Source organism: Dipodomys merriami, unplaced genomic scaffold (assembly GCF_024711535.1).
Source record: "Dipodomys merriami isolate MVZ:Mamm:240054 unplaced genomic scaffold, mDipMer1.0.p SCAF_16, whole genome shotgun sequence".
NCBI lineage: Eukaryota > Metazoa > Chordata > Mammalia > Rodentia > Heteromyidae > Dipodomys > Dipodomys merriami.
This window is the reverse complement of record NW_027202937.1, coordinates 26,108,903-26,130,425: the sequence shown is the minus strand read 5'-3', so window position 1 is coordinate 26,130,425 and position 21,523 is coordinate 26,108,903. Positions and strand designations below refer to the sequence as shown.

The following is a 21,523-nucleotide window of genomic DNA, read 5'->3' as shown; positions in this document are numbered from 1 at the left end:
GTTTACAATCTAGTCTCCATTGGCTAGTATGAATAAGGTATGATGTATTTACATAAATTGACCATTAAAAGACTTTGGAATAAGATTAACAATATACAAGTATTCTCAAAAACATATCCACACCCTCAAGAAATATTTTGAACAGTCTGAGGTGTGTCTTAATTCCATCTTGCAAAAAAAAAGCCATTTTAAGACAAAACCTTAAAAATCCTTCCTGATCCCAAAGCAGTTTCTCTTTTCCTTAACAAGAGTCAAGTCACCATGCCAAAGCAGGAACTTTTAAGCAATACATTTTGACAGAAAAAAGTGTTTTCCTCACAGTAATTTACAGACAAGTAGAACGGTTTTGCAGGGAGCAACAATCACAGCGAAGTGTGAATGCTCCCGATTTCCTGCTAATACAGGGATAAAATTATCTTCTGGGGGCATGTCTTTCACGAATGAATGTAATCTGGCAAAACTGGGGAGATTTAATTCCAAGTAGAGGCAAATTATTTGAGATTACTAAAATACCTTGTTACAAAAAAGCCTGCTCAAGCCAGAGAGACAAGCTTCAGCTGTGGGTCACATGTCACTTGGTTTCAAGGAATCAGTTAAATAAAACGTTCAACTCAGGTTAGGTGAAATAAGGACACAGCAGATGTCCTTAAGTCATACACCAGTTATTTCTGAACTATATTACCTGTAAAACCACAGAACACATAATGGTTCTGGATAAAAGGAGACTCCCTGTCCCCGATCCGATCCTTCTCTACCTGGTACTAGATACTTCCTCAAAAGTCCCCAGTATCCAACCTTCGCCCCTGGCAATAGGACTCGTTTCAAGTGCAACCAGTTTTTCAGGCAGCCACCTCCCTTTTCCTCTCTCTGTGTATTAAAACCGTCTTTGTTCTGGAGCAATAGTTGGAATCCCACTGGCGACTAGGCCTAGTGCATGAAAGAAGAGCTAAACTGACAAGAGTTTGAACAACAAAATCCAGCCTGCCCTCCACATGCAGAAAGACCAAAGGCACAGGGGTACGCCAAGGAGCTTACAGCAGAGCCCAGGCGCGGCGGTGCATCCTGGGAATTGTAGTCTTTGTGGATGCAGTGTCTTCGGTTTCCACCACGCCCTACACTACATTTCCCAGACATCCGCGCGCCGCGGCGGAGGCGCGCGGAGGGGGCGCTTGGTGATGAGCTGCTGCGGGGGTGGGGGCCTGGGGCGCAGAGTCGCTGCGGTCGCTACCGGGGGGACGTTGACGTCTGGCGTCTCCCGGAGGGGCCGAGTGGTCCCCGGGCGAGTGGCTTCGAGTGGCCACTGCGTGTCCCCCGTGTTCTTCGCTCTCTCCATTGACGTGCGGCGTCCGCCATGGAAGCTCATCCGGCCCCCGCCGGGGTGTCGGGGCACCGCGATGCCGGCTCTCCGGAGCGATGAGGGGCTAGAGGGGCGCCCCGCGGCCCACCCTTAGCTCCGGTGAGGAGGGGCCCTCGGGCGGGCCGCCCCGCGCCCGGGTGCCGCCCCCTCCCCGCGCCGCCCCGCCTCGCCCCGCCCCCGGAGGCGCAGCCCTCCGGGCGCCCGCCGCCCACTCCGCCCATGCCGCTCCGGAGCTCCGTCGTTGCCCGCACCTCCCGCTGAGTCCCGCGCCCGCCGCCCGGAGGCCACCGCCGCGCCCAAGATGTGGCACAACGTGGGGCTGACCCTGCTGGTGTTCGTGGCCACGCTGCTGATCGTCCTGCTGCTGATGGTGTGCGGTGAGTGGGGGGCGGCCGGCGGGGCGCGGGCGGTGCGGGGCAGCCCCGCTCCCCAGCTCGACTCGGGAGGGTTGACCTGCGGGGCGTCTCATCTTCAGCCCAACCCACGGGCACTGAGGCGTGCGGGGACACAGACCCTCGGTCTTCCTCTGAGAGCTCTGGAGTGAGCGCAGATGATGCCCCCCCGATGCCAGACGGGCCCCGCTTCCCACCTGGAAGGGGGGGGGGGAAGAAAAAGGAAAAGAAAAAAAAATGACAGGGTGCAAGGCTGGGTATCTTCTAGGTTAAACCAGAAAATGCTTCAGAGCCAAGAGTCTGCCCTGGATTGCGTGAACAGTGCCGCACTCTGCTCAGATTTTTTTTTAGTCTTGGCCTGTATTCGCAGGTGACATGATTTGTTTTTTCACCTTTTTGTTTGACAAAATAAGATTCTGACCCAAGTGACAACAATGGGGGGGGGGTCTCCATCTTCATTGATCCCAGGCTTTAGGGCATGCTTGGGTTCTCAGCACATGTGAAATTGTTTACTTGAGTTCAGGCTTCAGCCAAATTCCAAGCAGAGATGTTGAGAACAGGCAGAACTTAAAAACACTAGCTATTTTAAACTTCCAGGGTCAGATAACCTAATTCTTAAGTTCTTCAATAATGGTGCTATTTTGTTTGCGGTAGGTATTTTCCTTCTTGGAATGAAAAGACATTAAATTCTCTTTTCAAAGCAAAGCCAGTGGAATTTTAGATCCTTTTTATTTCTTTTTACACAGTAACCGATAGCCACAGGTCTCAGCGAGGAGTGAAAATTTGAAAAGTATTTTCAGATAGACATCAGTGAGTTTATTCATACTCATAAGGCCAAGTTTGGGTTCAAGTTGATGCCATGAGGGGTCAGAATACATACTCCATGGTATAGAGTTTATCAGTTGCATAGTAAACGCTCAGTATTTCAGCTATGCTTGAGAGAGATACTATGTCATTGTGCATATGCACATATATGTATTTATATACTTGTATGTATATTTGATACATTTTTTTGTTAGTGGTTCTGGGGTGGAGCCCAGAGCCTCACATATGCTAAGCATGTGCTGTACCACTGAGCTAATCCACAGCAACTTTTTTTTTTTTTTGTGATACCAGAGCTAAAACTTCTCATAATTTTTCTGATGACATAAAAACAATTGAATAACTTCTGTCACTTTTCCACTTGTGATGTCAGCATTTTGGACCCATTGTAGAGGTTTTAAGTTTTTTTTTTAAACTATTGTTAGTCTTTTTCCTATCTAATTTAACATTCCAGCTACCTAAATGTGGGGATGTGATCAACAGATATCTTGGATTGAATGTTCACTAGACTTCCTTTGAGATAGCAGAATGTCTGATGGATTTCTTAATCTCTCCATAGCTATTTTTATTTATACTCATTTTTTTTCTCCAAAATTGCCTTGCCTTTAATTTCAGGGAACAAAGCAAACTGTAACATCTTATTTTGATTGTAGTGGTCAAGAATAGCTTCATGAAATTGTTCATCTTTTTCTTGTTGGGAAATCTAAGGATGGGGCAAGATATTTTTATTTTTTTGCCAGTCCTGGGGCTTGAACTCAGGACCTGGGCACTACCCTGAGCTGCTTTTGCTCAAGGCTAGCCCTCTACCACTTGAGCCACCATACCACTTCTGGCTTTATGCTAGCTCAGGCAGAAAAAGCTGGAAGTAGTTCTGTGGCTCAAGTGATAGAGTGCTAAGCTTGAGCACACAGAAGGCTCAGGGATGGTGCCCAGATCCTGAATTAAGCCCTAGGACTGAAGGGGGAAAAATTCTTGCCCAGATTGGCTTCAAACCTTGATCCTCACATCTCAGCCTCCCTAAGAAGCTAGGATTACAGACTTGAACCACAGGTACCCAGCTTTTTTATTTTTATTTTAATTGGTCATGGGGCTTGAACTCAGGGCCTGGGAGCTGTCCCTGAGCTTTTTTGTGCTTAAGGCTAGTGCTGTACCACTTTGAGCCACATCTCCACTTCTAATTTTGTGGAGGTTAATTGAAAATAAGAGTCATTGATTTTGCTGCCCTGGCTGGCTTGGAACCATGATCCTCAGATCTCATCCTCTTTAGTAGCTAGAATTACAGGCATGAGCCACCATGCCCAGCTTTAGCGTATTTTGACTATGGTGGCAGAACTGAAGCTTAAGAGAAGAGGAAGGACCAGACTAGACTTGAGCAACTGGAGTGCGTTTTTTGTTAGGGTTACTATTGCACAAAATTACAGAATGGGTCTTTTTTTTTGGTCATGGGGCTTGGACTCTGGACCTGGGCACTGTCCCTCAGCTCTTCAGCCCAAGGCAAGTGTCTACTACTTGAGCCACAGTGCCACTTCCAGCTTTTTCTATTTATGTGGTGCTGAGGAATTGAACCCAGGGCCTCATGCATGTGAGGCAAGCACTCTATCACTGAGCCACCTTCCCAGTCCCCCCCCCCCCTTTTTTTTTTTAATTTTTTTATTGTGAGAATACCGTACAGAGGGGTTACAATTACATGGGCAAGGTAGTGAGTACATTTCTTTTTTTGTTTTTAATGTTAGTAAATATAATTGTATTTAAAAATGGGAGAAGATTCACCTTTGGTATATCAGGGCAGCAACTCCCAATATAGCCTCCAGATAGATTGGAGAAAGTCTCCAGGCCTGAGGATGAGTACATTTCTTATCAAGCATTGTTGCCTCCTCCTTTGTTTCCCCTTCCCATCTCTTCCATCTCTTCCCATCTTCCCCTCCCCACCCCCCACCCCCCCAGCCCATTTTTAATCAACAGAAATTCTATGTGTTGAAGTACTGGGAGCCTGAATTCTAAGACTGAGGTGTCAACAGGGTTGATTTTCTTCTGAGGGTTCTCCTTGGCTTGTAGATGATTGTCTTCTTCCTGTGTGTTCTTGTGCTGTCTCCCCTGTGTCTGTCCGGATGAAGAGCCCTTTCTCTTTGAATTAAAGTCCCTACCCTTGTGACCTCATTTAACCTGAATTACCTTTTTAAAGTCCTTATCTCCAAATGCTGTCACTTTGGGAGCTAGGCCGCCTTTATACGAATTTGGCAGGGGAAAAGACACAGTTTGTAGCAAGCACTTTTATCTTCAACACTGGCTGAAGAGATGCCAGAGAGTTGTGAGCAAGCAATGATTTAGGCATGTACCCTTCATATAATTGCTATTACCTTTCTAGTGGTCACAAAAAAGAATCTAGTAGATGCTATAAGCACTTCTATGTATTTATTATTTTTAGAAAAAAGTGAACATATTGCCCTCGCTCCATTTCAAAGATTTCATGTAATCTTCCTTAAACCCAAATGTAGTTTGGATTGAATCTCTGCCCTTAGGGCAGGGCTCTTATTTACTGATTTCATTCAGTTCAGCAAACTTGGTGTAGGCTGACAACTAGGCATTAGAAACAATATATGATTGGGTCTGCCCTCAAGGAATCATAGCTTAGTTTGTTTTAGAACCCTAACAAGCTCTTTAATGTAGAGAATCTAGGTTGTAAAATACAGGTTTCTAAGGCAATTTTCTTTCTGTCTACATTGCTTGTTTCTGATTGCTCACTTCATTCATTCTAGTGTTTTCCACCCTCTACCATTCACTGAAGTTGGTCTCTCAAGGTCTGTAACAAAAGGACTTTTTTTTTTAGCCAAACTGGTGACTACTGATGAGTTCTGTAGAACATAATTGTCTTACTCATTGTATGTCCTGAGCTTTCTCTGTGAGCCATTTCTTTTCTTTTCTTTTTTTTTTTGGTGAATGCCCTTTATGGTGTTGTTGCCAAAGAGGTTATCTTTTCCTGCTTCTCACTTCTTAGAATGTTGTAGGTTGATTTTTTTCTAAACACAATTTACATTAGAAAATTCATTATCCTTGATAATCTATAAATAAATTACATATGTCAATTCGTTTCTGTATCATCTCTTTACATATCATCTGCAAAAAAATTTATTAATTCTTTGTAGTGTGATAAAGTCTATAATCCCAGCCCTCAGGAAGCTGAATCTGGAGTTTGTCTAAAGACCCTGTCTCAAAACAAAGAAAGATAAGATCCCAGAAAAACAAAAAATAGTTTATAGACATACCATTAGAAGATGGATGTTATTTTCTCTTTGTGTAATATGTGTGTAATGTATATATGTGTGTGTGTATGTATAAATGTATATATATATAAATAAATCAGGCTCACTATGTGTGTATAGTGTGTATATATATAGTGTGTATATATACACACATGTATATATACGTGTGTATACATACACATATGTGTGTGTATATGATTGTGGTGCTAGAAATCAAACTTAAGGCCCACTGAGTCCCCCTCTCTTAGTCCCTAAATATATACTTGCATTTTCTACTTATTCCTTCCCTACAATAGAGAATTAGCCATGTAGACACCAACTGTAGCTGAGAAAATTAAAATTAAAAATTAAAACTTTTATCTCAAATTCTTACTTTCCTTGAGCTCCAGGGTCATGTGTCAAACTTGATGGTAGCCCCACTTGGAGTGAGTATCTGCAGTTTAATACATCTAAAACGGGTTTCTTGATTTCTACACTTGTTTCTCTCTTCAGTCTTGCCCATTTGAAACATTACCCACTTTGCCTCAGTGGTTCAAGCCAAGGACTTAGGTGTCAGTCTTGATTTTGCCTTTCTGTTTATTTCCCATTTTGCCTGCTGAGACACCTTAATTCCCTGTGCCAGTCTTCTGTCTCTTTAAATAAACTTACATATATTCTTTTCTCCGTGATCATCACCACTACTACATTTCTAAAAAAATTTGTTGTGACCTGATTTTGCAAATTTAGACATTAGCTTAGGTAAACTTCAGTTTTTCCTGCTTAAATTAATAACACAAATTTTGGCTAACTTAGTAGTTATTTAGACTGCATATATACATGCAGACATATATATGTGTATATTGTACTTGGCTGGTCAAATTGAGTTTAATATGATAGCTTCTTGTATGGTTCTTCATTTTTTGGAAGTTAATAATAATTGCCTTTTCAATTTCCCTAATATTACTTTTTTGCATGAACCTGTTGTTACTGTTCTTTCTAGTGTTCCAAAATCTCTTACCACATGCTCATGAGTAATTTTTTCCACATTTTAAAATCAGTTATGCTTCCCCTTTTTCCCCTGCTCAGTCCTTCTCAACAGCTATCATTTTCAGACAGAAAGTATACATTCCCTGCTGCTGGCTCTGTGTGCTGCATTTTGGATCTCATGTCCTCATTGTCAATTTATAGTCGTGTTTTATGTTTTGACAGTACTGGGGTTTGAAGCCAGGTGTCCCACTTGCTTGGCAATTGCTTTATCATTTGAACACAGGCCTTTAGGTTTTGTTCTGTAGGAACACATTTTTTTTTTTTTTGGTAGGTTTCTTTGAAAGAATGCATGACAAATATTTTGAGCTAATGAATGCTTTAAGATATATATATATATTTTCTTTGTACTGTCCTGGGGCTTGAGCTCAGGCCTGGGCACTGCCCCTCTGCTGCTTTTGCTCTAGGTTGGCACTCAACCACTTGAGCCACAGTGCCACTTCTGATCTTTTTTGAGTAGTTTATTGGACATAAAAGTCTCATGAACTCTCCTGCCTAGGCTTGCTTTGAACTGTGATCCTCAGATCAGCCTCTTAGTAACTAGGATTATGAGTGTGAGCCACAAGTGCCTGGCAAGATGTATATTTTCTACCTTTCTATGGTCACTAACGTCAATAGATTTGTCTTGCAAATAACTTTCACCCCAAATAATAAAATTACTGTTCCATTGATCTAGCTTCCAGGTCTGATTTTGTGAAATCCAGTGCTTCTATTTGTCTTAGTTTTCTATTTCTTTCTTTCCCTCCCTCCCTCCCTCCCTCCCTCCCTCCCTCCCTTCCTTCCTTCCTTCCTTCCTTCCTTCCTTCCTTCCTTCCTTCCTTCCTTCCTTCCTTCCTTCCTTTCTTTTTTATGGGGCTTGAACTCTGGGCCTGGGCTCTTGTCCCTCAGCTCTTCAGCTCAAGGCTAGTGCTCTACCACTTGAGCCACAGCGCCACCTCTGGTTTTCTTGTGGTGAATTGGAGATAAAAGTCTTACAGACTTTCCTGCCTGGGCTGGCTTTGAACCTTGATCCTCAGATCTCAGGCTCCTGAGTAGCTAGGATTACAGGTGTGAGCCACTGGTGCCTGGCCCTGTCATAGTTTTAAGTCAAGGACTTAACTTACATTCATAAATGTAGGATAGTTTTACTGGTTTCAGCCCATAGTTGCTGCTAACATTAATTTCACTTCTCTCTCAATCCTCAGTTTTTGTGAGTACATTTAGGGCATCTCAGAATATTCCTTATATCAGACTTTTTTTCCCAAACAACTTTATTAAAAATCAGCAAGCATCTGCTGTGATATTTTTGTAATAGTGGAAGGAATTGCTTAGCAATTTCAGATCCCAGGTAGTGACACCTTCATAGGTGTTTTAATTGTAATGATCCTCAAACTCCTCTAGCCATTGCAACAGACCTTGTACTTTTTGGCTCTTTTTATGTCTCATCAAGTCAACACAGTACCTTCTCTGGTGACCTACCCCTCTATGATAGCAGTTAGGGTAATACTGATTCAGTGACTTGCCACTTCTGGTTCTATGGGTACCTGTCCAGTATCTTTACAAGCCATAACAATGGTCATGTTTTCTGATTGACTTGTTCCTCTGTGTGAGAACTCATTGAAGTTGGAGCAGGGTGGATAGGACAGAGCTCTGCTGCACCCATAGCTTATTTCCCTCCCAAAGATTTATCAGATCTCAGCTGGTTTTATTTTGATGCTAGAATCAGGTGGAACTTTATTCCTTATAAAATAGAGCAAATGTTCTGATGGGCCGAACAGAAGAGGTTGGTTTTATGGACCAAAAGGTGATGAAAAAGGAAATAGCACATTGTTCACTTGAGTTATTTTCCTTGTAAGATAAGGAGAACAATAGAAAAATAATTGATTGGCTAATGTCAGGTAATTCTCCTGTGTGTGTGTGTGTGTGTGTGTGTGTGTGTGTGTGTGTGTGTGTGTGTGTGTAAAGGTGAAGGGAGTGCCTCTTGGTTTTTAGGCTGTTCTGTTGAGGTTAGTTTTTTTTTTTTGGCTAATGTCAGGTAATTCTCCTGTGTGTGTGTGTGTGTGTGTGTGTGTGTGTGTGTGTGTGTGTGTGTGTGTGTGTGTGTGTGTGTGTGTGTGTGTGTGTGTGTGTGTGTGTGTGTGTGTGTGTGTGTGTGTGTGTGTGTGTGTGTGTGTGTGTGTAACGGTGAAGGGAGTGCCTCTTGGTTTTTAGGCTGTTCTGTTGAGGTTAGTTTTTTTTTTTTTGGGTCCGGTTGTGGGGCCTGAACTCTGGGCCTGAGCACTGTCCCTCAGCTCTTCAGCTCAAGACTAGTGCCCTACCACTTGAGCCACAGCGCCACTTCCGGCTTTTTTCTTTTTGCTTATGTGGTGCTGAGGAATCGAACCCAGGGCCTCAGGCATGCAAGACAAGCGCTCTACCACTGAGCCAACTTCCCAGCCATGTTGAGGTTAGTTTAAAACAATGACTTTTGTAGTTTTTATTTAACACTGCTCATTAGAATGTAAGCTTTCTGAAGTCAGGGACCTCATCTGGTTTGTAACTAATCTATCTGTAGATCCAAGAAGAGTATAGGTAACATAGCATGTAACATAGTAGTGGTTTTTTTTTTTTTTTTGGTCTGTGTGCCAGTCCTGGGGCTTGAACTCCAGGCCTGGGAACTTTTCTGCCCAAGACTAGTGCACTACCACTTGAGCCACAGCTCCACTTGTGGCTTTTTGGAGTCTCACAGACTTATTTTGTTGTTGTTTATGTGGAACCAAGGAATCGAACCCATGGCCTCATGATGCTAGGCAAGCATTCTACCACTAAGCTACATGCTGGCTTTGAACTACCATCTTCTGATCTCAGCCTCCTGAGTAGCTAGGATTACAGGCATGAACCACCAGTGCCTAGCTACATAGGATCATATTTGAACAATGAAGAATAATTCTTTAGTATAAATTATAAATTACTCTTAAACATAGTGTGGTTCAAAGCAGGGCTGCTTTAAGATGAATGGCCTTTATTGAGTAAAATACACTTAATAAACCTTCATATACATTTGCTGTAAATGTTGGGCATGAATATCCTAAGATTTATAATGTATAGTCTGCCTTTGAGGACCTTGTACTCCAGTAGGAAGACACTCATGCAATAGGAAACTTCTGCTTCTTTTAGAGGCTTCTGTTACTTTTTCTGGCTGTCTCAGAATCAAGCTGTCCTTCTTGTCTGTTTAGTGCACAGAACCTTCTGGATTTTACCTGCCTTCATTTTCATTCAAATCTAACATTCTTTTCTGAGATGTGAGGAGGTAAACATCCCTAAATCCTTAAATTCCCAGGTCATTTTTGTTTGGGGAAGATGGTTGAGGAGTTTTGTGGTATATTTTAAGACATAGAGAACACAGTGAAACATGGTTGAACCCTACATTTTCCTTTAAGAAGCTTGTATCTCATGTAGAAGACAATATTAATAGAGTAAATGGAAGTGTGCTTGAGGTGCTAAAGTAATTGTCCAAGGAAGCTTACATTGGAGAAGTAATATAGAAAGATTTAAAAAGCCCAAGTTGCAAGGAGATTGCTGAGCAGTGTGGTAGTACATACTTCAGAGACATAGGAGAGACATGAGAGAGTGGTGAGAATCTAGCTGATAAGTAATACAGTTTGGTCTCAGATAGAGTGGTGCTAGGAATGTAGAGGAGAAAGCAAGGGAATATTAAGGTAAAATTTGTAACAGTTCTAGAAGGTGAGGGAGAAGAAGATATGTTGCAGAAGAAGATATGGTCCCTTAAGGAGCTTTTGGACTCTCTCTAGGATGTCAAGCTAACCATGTAGAATTTTTCTCCAGGGGTTTAAAAAAGGTAGAGAAGTCAGGTGCCAGTGGCTCATGCTAGCTACTCAGGAGGCTGAGATCTGAGGATCATAGTTCGAAGCCAGCCCGGGCAGAAAAGTCCCAGGAGACTCTTATCTCCAGTTAGCCAGTTAAAAACAGGAAGTGGTGCTGTGGGTCAAAGTAGTACAGGGCTAGCTTTGAGTAAGAGCTCAGGAACAGCACATATATTCAGACCCATGTATTCAAGCCCCATGACTGACCAAAAAAAGAAGGCAGCTTAAAAAAAAAGTCTTCTTATTTCTTGGTGAAACTTTTGAATATGTTGATTCAGTAGTGGTAATTCCAGGGGCTTTTGACTTTTTCCAAGGAATCCTCCTGGTAGGGGTGGAAGCACTTGGTTCTCCTTGATATAGCCTTCACTGATGGACTTGCCCATATTTTCTTATATTTTCTGAAGCCTAATGGCTTCAGAAATAAGATAATTGTATTGAAAAATGAAAAAGAGCTTTAAGCAAGTATGAGGTTTGAAATGAGCCACTACTGTCACAAAGATGGATTATGCAACTCTACGGGGAAGATGCCATAGTTTACAAAGAATTTGTGATTGTGCTGTTCCTGGTACAAGACCCAAGCAAATGGAATAAGAAAGAAATTTCATTGTGTGAGTATCACGTTTTGGGGGAGATCTCGTGAACTGTGCTTCTGTAAGAGGCCCTTTTGCTGCAGGCACACTGGCAAGGGGCTAAGTCCTTTTTGCTGGGTTTCATTGGTATTTCTTCTCTCCTCCCCCATGGGAGGAATGTGTTACTCTAGGGCTTGGAGTCCAAATTGGCTATTCTAGTGGTAAGCTGAAGTTACAAATCTCAGCTATAATTCTGTCCCTCTTGTCTGTGGTGCTTTCTCTGAATCTCACACACCCACATCTACACCACTCTTCTGTTACTTGCTTCTCTCCTATAGCCAATAATATGTAAAGAGTGATAATCTAGTTTATATTGGTAATTTGTTTTCTCTTACAATACGCTGGGTTCTGAATATATAAAGGCTATATAAATCATTCCATTAACCACATAAGTTGTATTAATGATACAGTTCTATTTAGAGCAAAGACAAAAATCTTTTATTTTTATTTTTATGTTTTAGACAGTATTGGGGCTTGAACTCAGGGCTGTGGGATTGCTAGGAAGGTGCTCTTCCATTTGTCCACTTGAACCATACATCTAGTCCCTTATTGTTTTAGTGCTTTTCATATAGGGTCTTAAATTGCAAAAATTGAAGCGCTAGACCTTGCCCAGTTTTTATTAATAGAGATGGGTCTTCTCCCTATTTTTTTGCATAGGCTGGCTTTAATCTCTGTTTCACAAGTAGTTGGGATTACAGGTGAGCCACAGCACCAGGATGACATAATCATTCCTTATGTCTAACTTCTGATTATTAGCCTTATTCCATTTTTTCCTATTAAAACAGAATAACAGACTGAGTAAATAATAAACAATAGTCAAGTAGAATGGTGCATACGTTTAATCCTAAAAACGGAAGAAAAAAATTTGTGTGGCTCACATTTATAGAAGCTGGGAAGTCCATTCCATGGCATGTGGAAGTCCTCTGTGATGCAGAGCAGCAAACCTGCGTGAGACCTAGGGGTGAGCTTATAACAAACCCATCCCTTTTCTTTCCCCTCAGTCCTGGTGCTTGAACTCAAGTCTGGGCACTGTCCCTAAGCGTCTTTTGCCCACTTGAGCCACAGCACCACTTCCAGCTTTTTCTGTTCATGTGGTACTGAGGAATTGAACCCAGGGCTTCATGCATATAAGGCAAGCACTCTACCACTAAGCTACATTCCCAGCCCCAAACCTATTGTAACACAACAACATCATTAATTCATTGTTGAGGACAGAGTTTTCATGATTTAATCACTTCTTGGGTTTTTTGGTTGGTCATGGGGCTTGAACTCAGAGACTGGGTGCTGTCCCTGAGCTTTGCTGCTTAAAGCTAGTATTTGTGCCCAGCACCCCTTCTGGTTTTCTGGTAGTTAATTGGAGATGAGTCTCATGGACTTTGCTGCCTGGGCTGGCTTTGAGCCAGCTCAACCTTCTGAGTAGCTATGATTACAGGAGTGAGCCATCAGCCTTGTCATTTCTTAACACTGTTAAGTGGCAATTAAATTTCAACATGAGTTTTGGAGGGATATTTAAACATTGCACTGCCCTACGTCATGCTTCAGATTTATGGCCTCCTGTGGTGTCACATTAGTGACATCTAGAAAGTCTCTAATGTGACTTTTTTGTTTTATTTTTTTTTTTTTTGTTGGTTGTGGGGCTTGAACTCAGGGAATGGGTACTATTCCTGAGCTTTTTCCCTCAAGGATAGTGCTCTACCACTTTGAGCCATAGCTCCAACTTCCCGTTTTCTGGTGGTTAATTGGAGATGAGTCTCACAGGACTTTCCTGCTTGGGCTTGCTTCAGATCGCAATCCTTAAATGTCAGCTGCCTGAGTAGTTAGGATTATAGGCATGAGCCACTGGCACCTGGCTGATTGATTATAACATGACTTTTTTTTTTTTTTTGTCATGGGGCTTGAACTCTGGGGCCTGGGCGCTGTCCCTCAGCTCAAGGCTATCACTACCACTTGAGCCACAGTGCCACTTTCGGTGGTTAATTGGAGATGAGTCTCACGGACTTTCCAGCTGGCTTTGAACCACAATCCTCAGATCTCAGCCTTCTGAGTAGCTAGGATTACAGGCATGAGCCTTGGGCACCTGGCCTTAGCAAGACTTTAAATGGAGTCTTCTCAAGTAGGTCCTCTGGTGATTCATTCTGTCTCTTCCTCATGAGCACTCTACTGCAAACACCTTTCTCCTTTTTTTTAGCCTGTCTCCATTATTGATAAGTAAGAGAAGCACACATCTTCATTTCCATTTCTTTTCCAAACCTGCATGTGCATTAGAATCATTTAAGGAGCTTAAAAACATTAAACAAAAACCCTGGGGATTGATAACAGACACCTGGATATACCCTTGGGAAGCAGAATTCTAAGAACTTTGTAGGTTTTGAAGAGTAGCCACTTTGATCCTTTTCTTGGATGACTGCAGTAGGGTAATCACATACTTTTAAACTGTGGCCAGTTCTATTGAGTAATGGATGCTTTTGAAGTTACTTCTAAAGCTGTGCTTTTTCCTGAAAGGGAGATTATGCTACATCTAAGCTCCCCCTTGTCCTTATCCCAAGTGGTTCCTTTGCTCCAAAAGTTGAGAACCTCCTTGAAGTGTGGACATTCACTAAAGGAATGGAAGATTAAAAAAAATTCTTAAGTAGTTGTGCAAAATAGTTGTGCAAAGGAATGTCACTTCAACATGTTGATTTATGAGCATAATGCATCTTGACCAGTATCACACCTCCTCTCATTCTTACCCTGGATTGGAAGAGTTGGTTAGATTTTAGCAAAATAATTGCTTGTTGGGTGTTTTCAGTGGTTTGTACAGCAGACACCATGTTCTAAGAGTGAGTATATTGCCAACCACACACTGGTGGCTCATGCCTGTAATCCAAACTACTCAGGAGGCTGGGATCTGAGGATCATGGTTCAAAGCCAGCCTGGCAGGAAAGACCATGAGACCCTTATAAAGCCAAAGAGGAACTGTGGCTCAAGTGGTAGAGTGCTGAAGTGCTTATACACTAAAGCTCAGGACAGGGCTCTGGCTCTGAGTTCAGCCCTAGAACCAGAGGGTGGTGGGGGGTAGGGGAGCATATATTACCTACTAAAGGTAGAGAGACCTTTTACTGGGGATCCTATCCACTGCCCTCTTATGTCTGAAACCACCCTTGCCTTCTTAGGGGTGAGCTTATAGCTGTCTTCACAATACTTCCCCTACCCCAAGGTGATGCACTCAGATCCTATTGGCAGATGTGTTATCAGACCTGGAGCAGAGTTTCTAGGCTGTTAGGGTGTGAGCTGAGAAGTCATACAAAGCTGGGGAAGGAGCAGCAGTGGGCACAGAGAGGCACAGAAGAGTGAAGTAAGTGTGCAGAGAGAAGACTGAGAATGACCTTCATTCAGGACAATTGTCTCCTGTCCCTGGTCAGGGTGCTTCCTCCCATGGACTGTGAGCCATCCTTGTAGGCTTCTAACAGAATCCCCTTTCTGGGCTTAGCCAAGTGATATAAAGAGTTTCTGTTACATGAACTAATAACTACTTTGTTAAAAATAACAGATTAGGGGCTGGGAAGGTGACTCAGTGGTAGAGCGCTTGCCTTGCATGCATGAGGCCCTGGGTTTGATTCCTCAGCACCACATAAGCAAAAAGAAAAAAGCTGGAAGTGGTGCTGTGGCTCAAGTGGTAGAGGGCTAGCCTTGAGCTGAAGAGCTGAGGGACAGTGCCCAGGCCCAGAGTTCAGGCCACAAGACCGGACCCAAAAAAACCCCCAAAAAACAGATTAACTGTATATATGGTTTTCTATTTTGTATTATATTTTTCCTGAATTCAGTACAAATGAAATACTACAGATGAATAGACCAGAGCCCTATGAGCCACAAGAAGTGTGACATACCAGGAATATGACAATTTAATTGATTTGAACTATTTGGCTGTTAGGTGATATGTGCAAACCTTTTCTCCAGAATACTTGTCCTAAAAGTTTAAAAAAAGTATTAGCTATTTTTGTTTCCGATTAACACAACTCTTTTTTTGGTCGGTCATGGGGCTTGAACTCTGGGCCTAGGCACTGTCTCTCAGCTCTTCAGCTCAAGGCTAGTGCTCTACCACTTGAGCCACAGCACCACTTCCAGTTTTCTGGTGGTTTATTGGAGATAAGAGTCTCACGGACTTTTACTTTCCTGCCAGGAATGGCTCTGAACCATGATCCTCAAATCTCAGCTTCCTGAGTAGCTAGGATTACAGGTGTGAGCCATTGGCACCTGGCAACATAACTCTTAACTAGGTTGCTAGCAGTTTTATCTGGTATTATAGGATCTCTCAGTGTCTTTGCTAAGTTATGATTTTCTTGGTATATATCTATTGGGATTTTATAATTAGTTCTTAATTTCAAAAGAAATGTCTTAGGTAGTAGTTTTTCCTTAAACTTCTTGGCATTTTATAGTCCCATTCCTTTGTTCAATTCTTTGCTAAACTGTCTTGTATGTAGAAGGATCAGATCTTGCCAGGTGAGATCTTATCTCAATACTATGATGTAAAAGACCCTCTGCACCCAGCTTATTCCAGTCACTCCCCCCAAATGACAGGTTGGTAAGAACTTGTCACTTTACTTGAGGACAGCTTGTTGAACTACTCTTGCTTTAGTGAATACCATTACATTTCATAGTAACACTACAATTTCTCCCTTCCTTTTGCACTTCCTACCCTATCATTATAGGAGTCACTGTGAAAAAACAGGCATGGTAGATTGTTTGTTCTTTTTGGCTGCCCAGCAGATGAACTTCATATTTTTATATCAGGGGAATTCTCTGCCTTACAGTGTTTTTATAGGAAGCAGTGTGACTGTCCACATCCTTCCTGAAAGTCTTACATCGCCTCCACACAGAGTAGGGAGAAGTATACTATTTAAGTTTGCTTATCTTCAGAATCTGGATAAAAATCATAGGACCATGAAGGCTGAGTAGTTCAGCTGGTGTTTCAGGGAGGGGATGGTGAATGTGGGCACAGGCATGGCCTGCTGCCCTCAAACCTGGTGTTTTCTCTTTGGTACCACTTCGAGAATTTTGACTTGGATTGAGTGTCTTTCACTGTTTGGTAACTGACAGTGACTAAAAAAAATTAAGGAGGTTCGTGTTAATAAAATTGAAGAAGAGAGTTGGGTAAAGTGTTGCGTGTCTGTAATCTTAGCACTTGGGAGGCCACAAAGCAGGAGGGGAGGGTCTTGAGTTTGAGATCAGTTGGGGGCTACATAATAAGTTCAGGGTCATTTTGAGTACATAATGAGATCTTCTCTCAAAAACAGACAAACTAAGCTGAATAAAATGGGAGAAAAGACGTAATCTAACAATATGTTCTCCTATCCCAAGCCTCTACTACTGCACTCTCCTCAGTTCTGTATGTTACAGATTTGTGCTGACAGCTCGCTTTCTGCTAATCATCCTGAGGGCACTAGAATATTGTATGATGGGAACCCTAGTGGTGATGGCTTGTATTATAGTCTCTTTCCAGTCAGTCTTCTTTATGGTTTGTACAAACACAGACACACACACACATACTCATTTTTGGCTAGTCCTAGAATTTGAACTCATGGCCTTGCACTTGCTCAGCTGGAACATTTGAACCATGCCCCTAGCCCAGGTTTTCACTAATTACTTTGGAGATGGAGTCTTTTGGACTTTGCCTGGACTGGCTTGGAACCACGTTCCTTTGGATGTCAGGATTACATGCATGAGCCACTGACACCCAGCTTCTTTATAACTGTCTCTTTTTTTTTGTACGTTTTTTTTTTTAATTGTAAAAATGCTGCACAGAGGGGTTACAGTTACATGAGCAAGGTAATGAGTACATTTCCTATTGAGCATTGTTGCTGCCTCCTTTGTTTTCTCCCTACTATCCCTTCCCTTCCATCTCCACAACTACCCCCCTTTATAACCTTTATACCGTGTAGACACTCTTAGAGCCTTTGGTATTATCAAAGTTAAAGCAATTAATTTCCTGAATAACTAACTGAATAATACAATTTCCTGATAGTAAATATACCTAAAATCTCTGATTAACATGATAGGTTGGTCAAAAGAGTTGGTTCAGCTTTTATATTCTCAAAACCTAAGAGGAAAAATTTTCCTAAGTTGAAATTACCTGGCCTTGTTAATTTAGGCCAATTAATGGCATTGGAGAAATGTTTTAAATACATGTGATTCTACATAGTATTTATGATCTACTTTTCATTTTTAATTCTTTCTCATTTCCTTATCTCAACATGTATTCATGGTAGGAAAATTTTGTGAGTTCAGAGAGTTAATGATAAAAACAGAATCGGTTCCTTCATTGACTTACAGAATCAGTGCAATCACTATCACAATACTTGCTACCTTCTCTGTAAAAATTGACAAGTTGAATCTGATACTGATGGCTCATGCCTGTAATGCTAGCTACTCAGGAGGAGAAGTTCTGAGTATTGCTGAGAACGGATGATCATAGTTTAAAGCCAGTCTGGGTCAGATAAATCCAATAGACTTATTTCCAATTAATCAACAAAAAGCCGGACTTGAAGGCACGGCTCAAGTGTTAAGAGTAGCAGCTGTGAGTGAAAAGGCTGAGAGAGAGTGAGTTTGAGGCCCCAAGTTCAGACTGCCAAGGTGATTTTAAAACTCACCTAGAAATGCAAGAGACAAACTAGTCCAATAATCTTGAAAAGAAAAAGCTAATGGACACATACGGCTTTGTTACAGCTACTGTAGACCGAAAGTGTAGTGTTAGTGTTAGCCTAGGCAAACAGTGACATAGAATTGAAAAATCTAGAAATAAATTACTATTTATGATTGATATAAACAAATGTGTCAAGAGAGCATACTGGAGGAAAGAGTAGTCATCAGCAAATGATCTGGGACAGTTTTGTGAGTGTGTGGGGGGAGGGGGTATGGGGTCTGAACTCTGGGCCTGGGTGTTGTTCCTCAGCTCTTCAGCTCAAGGCTGGCACTCTACCATTGAGGCATGACAGCACTTCCAGCCTTTTCTGCTTATGTGATGCTAAGGAATCAAACCCAGGGCCTCATGCATGCAAGGCAAGCACTTTGCCACTGAGCCACCTTCCCAGCCTCTAGTCAGTGTTTTTTTGTTTTTTGTTTTTTTTTTTAAAAAAAATACCAAAAGCTCAAAAAGCTTCCTCAAGATTAAATTATTAAAACAGTGAAGGACAACTCAAAAATGGGTGAGAATATTTTATAAAGCATATCTGCTAAGTATCCAGTAATAAGAGCATATAAAGAACTCTTGTTACTCTATAGTAAGACAATATCATTTTTAAAATGAGTAAGGAACTGAACAGTTTGCCAAAGAAAGTATACAAAAATGGCAAATACATAAAAAGCTTGTCAGCATTATTAGGAGGCCAATGCAAATAAAAATCACAGTGGGGGAGAAGGATGGAAGGGTGATGTTGATCAAGATGCATTGTAAGTATAACTGTCATGTTGAATTGAAACCCCTTGAACAACAATTTAAAGATAATAAAAATAATAGAAGTCATGATGACATACCTTCCTGATGTTGACTGTAATAAGCCAGGCATGGTGGCTCACACCTGTAATTCCAGTTCCTTAAGTGGCAGAGATTGGGAGGATTGTGGTTCCAGGCCAGCGTGGGCAAAAACTTAGCAAGACCCCATGGTAGTTAAAGTTGGGCATAAAAAGTTAGCAATAGCCAGTTGCTGGTGGTCAAACTTGTAATCCTAGCCACTCAGGAGGATGAGATCTGAGGATCATAGTTCTAAGCCAGCATGGGCAGGAAAGTCCTTGAGACTCTTATCTCCAATTAACAACCAAAAAACTGGAAGTGGAGTTTTGGGTTAATGTGGTAGAGTGCTATACTTGAGCAAGAAGAGCTCAAGAACAGCACCCAGGCCCTGAATTGAAGCCCCATGACTGACCAGAAAAAACAAAGAAGTTAGCAGTAGATCAGTGAATAAGCCAGATGGGTACACTCCTGTGATCCCAGCTATGTGGAAGAGAGGAGGTAGAATCTGGCCATGGCCAGCCCCAAGCCAACATGGGAGACTGTACTTGAAAAATAAAGCAAAAAAGGGCTTGGCTGTGGCTTATGAAAGAGGGCCTGTCTAGCAAACACAAAGCTCTGAGTTCAAACTTTAGTACTACTTCTTCATGCTGCCCCTTCCCCCAAACACACACAAAAGAACTGGACGATAGGGCTGGGAAGGTGGCTCAGTGGTAGAATGCTTGCCTCCCATGCATGAGTCCCTGGATTTGATTCTTCAGTACCACATAAACAGAAAAGGTCAGAAGTGGCGCTCTGGCTCAAGTGTTAGAGTCTAGCTGTCCCTCAGCTTAAGAGCTGAGGGAGGGACAGTGTCCAGGCCCAGAGTTCAAGTCCCAAGACTGACCAAAAAAAAAAACAAAAAAAAACTGGACAATAAAAAGTGCAACTGCTTTTGTCACATGATGCCATGGTCCATTGATACCCAACAAATCTAGTGTGTACAGTAAAACATCAGCCTGGAAAATACCTTATAATGGCTAGATTTGCTGTTTACCTCTTCACATTTCAAAGCAGGAGAGCATGAATTTAGAGGTTTTATCCTATTTGTTCCTTTATTGGTGTTTCTTTCTATTTTTTTTTCCCCATCATGGGGCTTGAACTCTGTGCCTGGGTGCTGTCCTTCAGTTCTTCAGCTCAAGGCTGGTGCTCTACCACTTGAGCCACAGCACCACTTCTGACTTTTTCTGTTTATGTGGTGCTGAGGAATCGAACCCAGGGCCTCATGCATGCAAAGCAAGCACTCTACCACTGAGCCACCTTCCCAGCCCTGGTGTTTGTTTCTTAATGACTCAAATGTGAAAATGAAATGTTTTTAAAATCTTCATCTTGAGGTATTTATTTTCTGGTTGTTTTCTTTTATCTTATAATTAAAGAAAACATTAATTTCCAGTGAAGATTCTTGTATCTTGGCCTTGGCTGAAAAGCCATTCTGGTTCAGTTCTCAGTAGCACTGAAGTAATGAATGTCCAAATCAAGTATTTATGTTTTCTTCCCCAGAAATATGCTCTCAAAATTCAACTTTAATATAGTAATTATTTTTACTCAGGTATCATAATCTTGTTTGATTTTTTTGAGAGATTTTTTTTTCTTTTGAGACAGAGTCTTGTAGTACTTGATAGTAGTACATGGTTGCTAAACTGTATTTCAGAATAATTTTAATGTGGAAACACCAAGCTTGGATATTTGAATTCTAAGTAATAGGTTATTTTTGTCCTTACTATATAATCTCAGAGTTTATCCTAAGCTTATGCCTTGTATATCATAATTTCTCAATGTTTGTTATATAAATATATTGTAGTCATTTATATCTTTTACATGCACTATTTTGTCACCTACTGTCCATTTAGCAAAATAGCTCCGAATGGATAACACTGTATGATACTTTTCCTTAATGTTTTTGTCTTTTTTTTTTCTAGGTTGGTATTTTGTATGGCATCTATTTTTATCTAAATTCAAGTTTCTTCGAGAACTGGTGGGAGATACTGGATCCCAGGAGGGAGATCATGAGCCTTCAGGGTCTGAAACTGAAGAAGACCCATCAGCCACTGCACACAGGTTAAGATCTGCTCGTCAGCGCCGGGCACCTGCTGATGAAGGCCACTGACCCCAGACATGGGCTCTATTCCTGAGTAAATGGTAAAAGGCAGTTATAAGCCTCTGTCTTCAGTGATGTGACTTTGAAATTTACTAAATGACTGAACAGCATTTCTACTTGGATTTTATGTCCAGTTCAAAAACAGATTTACACATAAGCCATATCGAAATAAAGGGAATTGAAACAAGTTAGACCACTGAAAATTTCATCTTAAGAATATTTTGCTTCCCTAGCTCTCTACTTAACGCAGTTGTTCCTTATCTCTTGGGCTATCTTTTTTTTTTTTTTTTGCACTGATACGAATCTGGTAAACATTTCAAGCTTGAAGAAACATTTTATTGGACAGAAAATGTACTGTTTGGCTGACATTGTAATTTGTCTGAATTTGGGATGCATTTCATGACTATCAGTGGTTGTTCATGTTATTTCCTAGCCATGCATGCGTGAAGTCACAGCTCGTTCCATTGTCATCGCCTTCACCTGTGTGTGTGCGCTTGTTGTCAAAGGCATTTAGAAATGCCCGCACTATGATTCAGCATGGAAATGCATAGAAATGGAACAGCAGGGTGTACATTTGA

At 41.7% G+C, this 21,523-nt stretch overlaps 1 protein-coding gene across 1 annotated transcript; it reads left to right on the top strand.

The window, feature by feature from the left end:
• Positions 1-1,231: 1,231 nt before the first annotated feature.
• On the top strand, positions 1,232-21,251 carry Smim13 (small integral membrane protein 13). Its single transcript, XM_070024567.1, has 2 exons — positions 1,232-1,734; positions 20,767-21,251. Exons 1-2 carry the CDS (start codon positions 1,659-1,661, stop codon positions 20,952-20,954), a joined length of 264 nt encoding a protein of 87 aa, XP_069880668.1. The 5' UTR covers positions 1,232-1,658; the 3' UTR covers positions 20,955-21,251.
• The last annotated feature ends 272 nt before the right edge of the window (positions 21,252-21,523 follow it).